Raw genomic sequence first — 9672 nt, forward strand, 5'->3', positions numbered from 1 at the left:
GAAGACTGCTTTTGTAACACCCGACGGTCTTTATCTATTCAAAGTGATGCCGTTCGGTCTATCTAACGCTCCTGCCACCTTTGAACGCATGATGGACTCCCTTCATTATGGTTTCAAATGGTGCACGTGCCTGTGGCACTTAGACGACGTTATAGTGTTCTCCCCAACGTTCGCTACACACCTCGAGCGCCTCTCAGCAGTCCTGGACGTTTTTCGTCGTGCCGGTCTACAACTCAACGCATCGAAGTGCTAATTCGGCCGTCGCCAGATTACTGTCCTTGGACATCTCGTTGACGCGCACGGAGTGCAACCGGACCCAGGCAAGATCCATGCTGTTACGCACTTCCCTGTTCCGAAGTGTGTCAAAGATGTGCGCAGCTTCGTCGGCCTTTGTTCGTACTTCCGCCGTTTCGTGAAAAACTTCGCGGCCATAGCACGACCACTAACCGAGCTTTTGAAAAAAGACACCCCTTCCCAGTGGGGCGATAACGAGGCCTCTGCGTTCTCGCATCTAATCGACCTCCTCACAACGCCTCCCGTTCTGGCCCATTTCGATCCTTCTGCTCCTACCGAAGTCCGTACTGATGCCAGCGGCCACGGAATTGGTGCAGTACTGGCACAACGCCAGCGCGGCAACGACCGTGTTATCGCTTACGCCAGCAGGCTCCTTTCACCCTCCGAGCGCAACTGTTCCATCACTGAGCGTGAGTGTCTGGCCCTAGTTTGGGCGGTTGCGAAGTTCCGCCCACACTTATATGACCGGCCCTTTTCCGTTGTCACAGACCACCACGTGCTTTGCGGCTTATGCTCACTGAAAGATCCTACAGGAAAACTTGGTCGCTGGGCCTTACGCCTCCAAGAATATTCGTATAGTGTTACCTACAAATCTGGCCGACTACACAAGGACGCTGACTGCCTGTCTCGCTACCCGGTAGACGAGCCTGATGACGCCGACTAGTAGTACCGCCACCGTTATTTTCTCTGTCTGCCTTCGCTAACATCGCCGATGAGCAGTACCGGGATCTATCGCTGCGAGCACTCATCGAGCGTCTGCGCTCTACACCTACCGACGCCTCCGTTCGCCGATATGTCCTCCAAGGCGGCATTCTGTACCGAAGGAACTTCCTCCCTGATGGATCTGATCTTCCTCTTGTCGTGCGAAAACATCTACGACGGACTGTACTCTTTGAGATGCATGACGCACCCACTGCAGGACATCTTGGGGTAACCCGCACGTACGACCGCGTCCGGCGCCGCTTCTATTGGCCTGGTCTCGCTCGCTCAGTCCGACGCTATGTTGCTGCCTGTGATCCCTGCCAGCGTCGGAAAACACCTCAGGTGCTACCTGCCGGTCATCTCCAGCCGATCACCGTCCCTGTGGAACCGTTCTTTCGTGTTGGATTAGACCTCCTCGGCCCCTTTCCCACGTCATCTTCGGCGAAGAATTGGGTAGCCGTCGCAACTGATTACGCCACCCGATACGCTATCACGCGGGTTCTCCCGACCAGTTGCGCCACTGACGTCGCGGACTTTCTCTTGCGTGACATTATCTTGGTTCATGGCGCCCCGCGACAGCTGCTTACTGACCGTGGTCGCAACTTCCTGTCGAAAGTTAACGCCGACATTGTGCGTTCCTGCTCCACTCAACCCAAGCTGACTACTTCATACCATCCTCAAACCAATGGCCTGACGGAGCGGCTAAGCCGTACCCTTACCGATATGCTGTCCAAGTACGTTTCCAAGGACCACCACGACTGGGATATTGCCCTTCCTTACGTCCCATTTGCGTACAATTCTTCCCGGCACGACACCGCCGGATTTTCTCCCTTTTATCTACTGTACGGTCGCGAACCGACCTTGCCCCTTGATACGGCGCTTCCTCCTGCTGCGATCTCAACAAGCGAGTATGCGCGCGACGCAATCGCCCTCGCAGACCATGCACGCCAGCTTGCCCGTACTCGACTGACGGCCTCGCAAACCACTCAGCAGCGTCAGTACAACGCCCGCCACCGTGACGTACAGTTTTCACCTGGTGCGCTCGTGCTCCTGTGGTCGCCCTCTCGTCACGTCGGACTTTCAGAGAAGCTCCTTTCGCGATACACAGGGCCCTACCGCGTGCTGCGCCAGGTGACGCCTGCGACGTACGAAATTGAACCTGTGAGTTGTCTACTCTGGCATCTAGTGATGTCGTGCACGTCAGTAGGCTCAAGGCCTACTACACTGCTTCTGAGTCCGGCCTTTAATCGCTCCGGAACGGCGCTTTTGCCGCCGGGGGTAGTGCTACGGAACAGTATTTGCCTTGACGAAGAGGCGAGCGGTGTGAAGACAACGACGAAGATTAGAGGCTACTGCGGGCTGTGGCTTCTTGGCCAAGTGCGGCGCATTTCTTTGTAAATATACTTGTATATAGCGTTTTGTCTGCGTCTTCCTACGTAACAATATCAAAACACGCAGACTGTGTGCATGTAAGCACCGTTACATCACTCTGGGTCGCGCTGATACGTGCGACCACACACCTTCGTAAACAGCAAGCGGGAGACCGTAGTAGGGAAGCGTTGTGCAGCCTGCTTATCATTCTTCGTATTCTCTTCATGCACACAATTAGTGTTCCGTAAAGTAGACATAGATTAGGACATTGGCGCGTATGATCGTTCATTTAGAGAATGCATAGTTTTCTCGCGGAAACGCCGATGTCATGAAGTATGACATCGTTGGCAGCTGGACGAGACGGTTGTTTACGCATACTGTATCGATGGAGCCTCCGCTTGCTGCCCATTTGGGATACGAGGCAAACAGTGCACCTCGTAAGCTAAATAATGAGTCAGCATAACAATGGGTAATAATACACCCATGGATGTGCGTAGTCACATTTCATTTAGGGAAGCGCCGGCGAGTGCGACTGGCCGCATTCGAGAACTGCAACGTATACGGATGTTGATTGCACGTCGTGTTGTCGTATCTAGCTTTTTGCGTGTGCACTGTACGAAATGAGGAATGGTTTATTTCAAATCCGTATGGTCAAAACTGAACTAGAGAAGCAGCTTTCCTCATCCTAATAGCTTAATTAGCTTCATATCAGTTGGTCTTGTCCGCCAGCAGCAGACGCGCGTACTCGGCTACTGTGATAGGCTTAACCTCGGCTGAACGCGATCGGCATCGGCTCAAACTGTGTTTGCGGATGGCGAGGGCTGAAGTTCGTGCAGCCCACAACGCAACACCCTTTGCCACCCCGCATCACTTTCCCGTGCACAGGGAATGCAACTTCTCGCGACAGCAACATCTCACGCCAAGCACTAGCTCACGATCGTCGACTCCTGCACGCTCTCGTCGGTGTCGTCTGCATGATCCCGGCATGCTCTGCGTGTACCATTCCTGACGTCATACACAATGTGGCCTGTAACTGAGGAGGAGGTAAGGTAGGGTGCTCGAGGCAATAAATTAAATTCATTTGTAAAAAATCTGCGCAACTCTCAAGCCTGCTTTTTTTAGGACATGACAGAGGTATTCAGAGGAACAGACCCAGCGAATTTCATCGACATCCGTTGACCAGTAAACATCGCCGGAGTTGCCCTTTAAAGTGCACGGAGTAATCGAAAACAAATTAACTCTGTTTATTCATGCTATCGTAGAAATTCATTGCGATAGCCTGCACGCTTGGCATGTCAAATTGAATAAGCAAGTGAGGTAACATAACCTTTAACCGAAAGGAAAATAATATGGTCCCGCGTTCAGTGCAACGTTGAAACTTCGGGTATTTTGCTGCCTTGTCATTTGCCCTTGCAGAGGTTGCAATTAGTTAAACTGCCCCGTACGCGCGATTTTTGAATGCTATTTAACAAGTTAAAATTGTGACGACCCCAAAAGGTCATGTCGTCTCGTGGGGATCGAACACCTCGTAGCATTGGGAACTCGCATAGGTTTGTCTACAGCATACGAAACAAAGCTGAAAATGCATTTCGTGTGCTACGTAGCGCATCCACGAACGCATAGAAATGGGAGAATGGAATCTGCGGCAAAAGTTTTTTATTCTCCCTAAGCGTACGTACCGAATTCAGCAATCCACCTCCGCGCGCATTGCACTTGTTCCGCGAGACGCCATTTTCCAAAACAGACCGCGAAATAGCTACGACCGCTTGGTTGGTCACAGGGCTGCGTTGGTCGCAGCCGAAAATCACAGGATCGGCACTGCGACTGCGATTTTCGTCGCATTCGTCGCATTCGACGGAAATCGCACTTCCGGTGCGATGAAAATCACATCATGTGCAACAGCCTTAAGAAGTATTCAGTTAAAGCAAGTCAAGCCACTGCCACAATCGCAAAAAGTCGCAATAATGAGAACACTGCGAACCTCCACGTTCTTGGTACAGATTTGAAGCTAGTTATGAAAGTATCTTTAAAAAATGTATTTCTCCCACCGTTGTTTTTAACTTAACCTTCACTTCTAACTTACCCAGGGCATACTGGATCAACTGTGGGGCGGATCTGGGGAGCGACCATTACATACTACACATAATGGTGGAAACGACGGGGTTGGAGGTAAAGCATTTCACTTATATAGACTGGGATCAATTTAGAAAAATCAGGAAGGACAAAGCGGAAAAAGAAGGAATGGGGCAAATCACACCACCAGAGTGGATCAGCTTAGGGACGACTTGAATGCAGCAACTAAGGCTATAGAAACTGAGGAAGAGGTCACACAAACGGACAGTAGAGTGGCGCATTTGATCGAAGCTAAGCAATCGATTTTACAAAGATGGAAATCACACCGCTTGAACAGAAGACTTAGGAAGCGAATTGCTCAGCTCAATAGAGATATCGAGGAGCACGCCCGATATTTGCAGAAACAACAGTGGAATGAGGTGTGTAACTCCATAGATGGAAGGATAAAACGTGGAGGCAATTGGAATCTGCTCAGGCATCTGCTCAATGAAAAAGGCACTAAATCGAATAGACGTACGGCAGTGGCGAAGCTGGTACACCAGGAAAGTCAGACTGCAAGCACAGAGAGCACAATGCAGCGATTGGCAGCTAAATACTTGCCTCTCAGGACAGAGGATCAGGAAGTAAGTTACCCCGATTACTTAGGGGCAGAATGCAACTTTATGGATCAGGAATTCAACGAAAGTAAGGTACGCACGGCATTGTATGATTTAAATAGTAGGTCAGCATCGGGCCCGGATGGCATCTCTAACAGATTGCTAAAGAATTTGGACGACGACTCCATAAAATATCTGACCACATACATTAATGAATTATGGAAGAATGGGGTCTATCCACAAGAATGGAGGACGGCCTGTACTATCTTAATACCAGAGCCGGGCAAACAACTTAACTTGGATAACCTCAGGCCAATTTCGTTAACATCATGTCTAGTAAAGACAATGGAGCATGTCATATTGAACAGGTTAACGAAATATGTGGAGGACAATGGCATCCTACCGTATAATCTGATTGGTTTCAGACCAAGCTTGTCCACACAAGATGCCATGTTGTTAATCAAACATAAATTGCTTTTAGCCAGTTCAAAGCACACTAGAGCTCTCTTGGGGTTGGATGTCGAAAAAGCTTTTGCAAAATTAAGCATAGAGCAATACTTGAGGTCATTTCTGAACTGGGATTAGACAGAAAACTATATGAAGTGGTTAAAGCCTTTCTTGGCCATCGCTCAGCACACCTTAGATTCGGGGACAATAAATCAAAGAAGATAGATTTCGGTGACAGAGGGACGCCACAAGGGTCGGTCTTGTCACCTATGCTTTTCAACTGGCGATGTCAAAAGTGGCAAAGGGATTGAAAGGGATAGAGGGCATTAACTTTACCATTTATGCAGACGATGTGACAATATGGAACGCTGAAGGAAGTATAGGACAGGCGGAAAGCAGACTTCAGGAGAGCATTTATGAGGTAGAGTCCATTTTAGAAGACATGGGACTGAAATGCTCTGCTGAGAAGTCTGAACTCCTAGTACTCAGTAACAGGAAAAGGGGTAGAAAACCGAGGAGATATGTTACCGAGGGAGAACCCAGGTTAGTACTAACCACGAAGGCAGGCAAAACTATTAAGCAAGTCGAATCCATTAGAGTCTTAGGGTTATTCCTGGAGGCAAACGGGGCAAACGGAAAAACAATACAAAACATCACAAGCAAGACTGAGGAGGTAATAAAACTGCTAAGGAGAATCACTAACAGACACAGAGGGTTGGGAGAGGACAGCGCCATGAGACTGGTCCATGCTTTCGCCTTGTGTCACTTCTCATATGTAGCAGGGATGCTTAGATGGACACAGACAGAACTAAAGAAGTTGAACAGATTAATTAAAAGGCTTGTCAAAACAACAGTTGGATTGCCGGTTAGCACACCGGATGATAAATTAATGAAACTAGGGCTCCACAACACAATAGCCGAAATAATTGAAGGTCAGCAAATTACCCACAGAGAGAGGCTTTCCGAAACAAGGTCAGGTAGAGCAATACTCGAAGAGCTAAGGTGGTACCCAAGCGAATCAGAAAATTCGGAAGACACAGTAGAACTAAAATATAGCGTAAGAGAGATCATCAAGACGACTCCTTTTCCCAGAAATATGCACCCGGTGCACAACCTGGAAAGAAGAAAGGCAAGGGCCAAAGCTCTCCTGCAGGAGATAGAACAGGACAGAGAACATGCGGCTTTTGTAGATGCTGCATGGATCAGAGGAAAGAAAGCCTTTACGGCAGTAGTAGTAGATGCAGATGGACTCACTCGGGATGCTATTACAATCATGACTAAAGAAGCGACAGTGGCAGAACAAGTAGCGATAGCATTGGCTTTAAGGAATAATAAGTGGACGCGAATTTACAGTGACTCTAAGATGGCTATTAGACATTTTACCAAAGGCTTTGTAACCAAAAGGGCTGCCCAGCTGATCGGTGAGATGGACAGCCAAGGGATCGAAATCCGCTGTTTTCCTGCACACATGGGGTCTGTCGATCCATCTCGGAGGAATTTGAACGAGGTGGCTAACGCAGCTGCACGAGGACTTACTATCCATGCACTACGCGACCAGGACCCCAATAATATGCTGGAGGAGAACAGGGACCGAGTACTTACATATAATGAAGTCACGAAGCATTACTACATGAACAGAAGGGAATTCCCAGTGCCACATGCTAAGCTCAATAGAGCTCAAGTGGTGACTCTGAGATTGTTACAGACAAGACTTATCCTAGTCCAAACTTTATTAACAAGCTATATCCAGAAAGAGAGGTACCAATCAATTGCGAGAAGTGTAATGGCATCATTACTCTGGATCATATGCTTTGGCAATGTCCTGTGGCTTTCACAGACTGCGACAAGGAAAGAGACTGGTGGCGGCGAGTGCTTCACAGTGGAGTGCTTTTAGATCAAGTACAGGCCGTCCAGAAGGCCCACGACACGGCGGTAAGGTTAAACCTTACTGACCCGACGTGGGAGCCGCCTGCGTCATCCTAAGGGTTGATCTTCAGGACCTGAATAAAGTTTATCATACCATACCATACCGTTGTTTTTTTTTCTCTTTTTATAAATGGCCTACGCGCTCGGCTAAATGCCATCACGACAATGAAGCGACCAAACGACACTACAAGAATTAGGTAATACTTTGTGCGAAAAACAATTGAACTCTAGCCAGGTACGCCATTCAGGTCCTGTACGTTGTCACGCAACATCGCATTCTGGATTATTCAACTTGGAAAAAAAACATTTCTGATTTCATTGAACGGTTTCCAAGTTGTGCAGTTGTATCGAAAAGTTATTGACTTCCGTGCTGTAATTAGCTATTTATTCAACTAATAACAGCAAAGCAATCAAAAGCGTTTACATACAACGGCACAACTTCGAAACCGCACAGTGAAATCGGAAATGCATTTTATTCCAAGTCAAATATTGAATAATGCGATGCCTTCATGCCAACGTACAACACCCGGACGACGTACCTCGCTAGAGGTCATTTTTTAGCCCAAAATCTGCATTAATTCTTGTAGTGGCGTTTGGTCGCTTCATTGTCGTGACGGCATTTAGCCGAGCGCGTAGGCCTTTTATATAAAACAAAGTGGAGCAAATAAATTTCTTTAAAGATACTATATAAAAAGCTTCAAATCTGAACCAAAAACGCCCCGCTGCGGGCCAGACGGAACCGGTCCGGAGTACGAGGAGGAAGGCGCTCTTCCTTCTAGTGGAGCCGGCTTCCGGGAGATGGCGTGACGGGCGCCACTGCGCGCCGCGGCTGTCGGGATGACGCACGCGCGAGCTCACGTTTGAAGTGAAACCGCGCCGCGACAAACGAGTTGACTCGCGGCGACAGCGCGGATTCAGGATCGTGGGCGCGCCTTGCAAGGTCGTCCGCCGACTCGTTTCCCAGAATACCGACGTGCGAGGGTATCCGCTGAAAGCGCAGGTCGCATCCCTGTTGCTGCAGTGTGTGTAGCCTGCAGGGAACGCGTTGCACCAGTGGCGGCGCGCGCTCGTCGAGTAGCAGGTGGCGCAAAGCGGACCTCGAGTCGCAAGTAATCGCCACTCGGTTGAGGAACGGCGACTCTTCGAGGATGTCGGCTGCCAGATGGAGTCCCACAAGCTCCGGTGTGGTGGAGGAAGCTCGGTAGGACAGGCGGCACTGTCTCGTGACATCGAGGTTCGGCACAACGCAGGCAGCGGCCGCGGAACCGTCCTGACGGACAGAACCGTCTGTGTAGAGGTGTGCCCTCCCCACCAGGTCGTCCTGTATCCGTGCAGCAGCCGCCTGCACCACAGCGCAATGAGGGGTGCGGTGCTTGGAGCGGACGCCCGGCAGGTCGAGGCACACGCGCAGCGGCACACGCTGGTTTGGTGGCGGCCAGGCTGCAGGGGTCGCAGGGGCATCGACCACCAGGCTGTCGTACAGCTCGAACAGCTTACCCACACGAGACTTGGGAAGTCCGCGGAGGTAGGACAGCGTGTGGCCGTCATCTAGGGCACGGGATAGGCGCTCGATGTGGCCGAGCGCGCGCAGATCAGCGGTGAGGGAGACGGGCCACGCGCCGGTCTCCGCGAGCGTCTCCGCCAGACGGGATGTGCGGGGCAGGCCGTGGTACATGCGGAGCACTCGTCGATGGTTCCAGTCGATGTGTCGCCACAGATGCGGTCGAAGGCTGAACAGTGGGAGCGCGTACAGCACCTTGGACAGCGCCACCGGAGCGTATATGCCCACCGCCAACAAGGGCGTGGCGAGAGCACCACGCGCGAGGAGCGCGCGCACCGCGCCTTCAACTCGGCGCATGGCAGCGCGAAGCTGCTTCACGACAGGGTACCACGTCAGGCGGTGATCAATAATGAGCTCAAGGTAGCGCACCGTCAGTCGCCAGGGAAGGGGGACACCGTCGACGACCACGCAGCCAGTGTGGCGCCGGGCAGCAGCGCGTGGATGGACCATGATGGCCTCCGACTTCACCGCCGACAATCGCAGGCCGCAGAAAGTCGCCGACCGTATCAACCGCCGCCTGGAGTTGCATACGCATCTGTCTCATCGCTGACAGCGGGCCACGGACGAAGAGCGCCACGTCGTCCGCGTAGACCCCGGCGCGCACAGGGAGGTGCCCAATGCTGAGCACGCGCTCGCTGATGGGCGCGAGTGCGAGGTTCAACAAGAAGGGGCTCAACACATCCCCTGAGGCACGCCGCACCT

At 51.1% G+C, this 9672-nt stretch overlaps 1 protein-coding gene across 1 annotated transcript; it reads right to left on the reverse strand.

Annotated features, from left to right (window-relative positions):
* Nucleotides 1-8184: 8184 nt before the first annotated feature.
* Nucleotides 8185-9420, reverse strand: LOC119444269 (uncharacterized). Its single transcript, XM_037708697.1, has one exon. The coding sequence runs from the start codon at nucleotides 9418-9420 to the stop codon at nucleotides 8185-8187; it is 1236 nt and encodes a 411-aa protein (XP_037564625.1).
* Nucleotides 9421-9672: the final 252 nt, after the last annotated feature.

The sequence above is a fragment of the Dermacentor silvarum genome, chromosome 1 (assembly GCF_013339745.2).
Source record: "Dermacentor silvarum isolate Dsil-2018 chromosome 1, BIME_Dsil_1.4, whole genome shotgun sequence".
Taxonomy (NCBI): Eukaryota; Metazoa; Arthropoda; class Arachnida; order Ixodida; family Ixodidae; genus Dermacentor; species Dermacentor silvarum.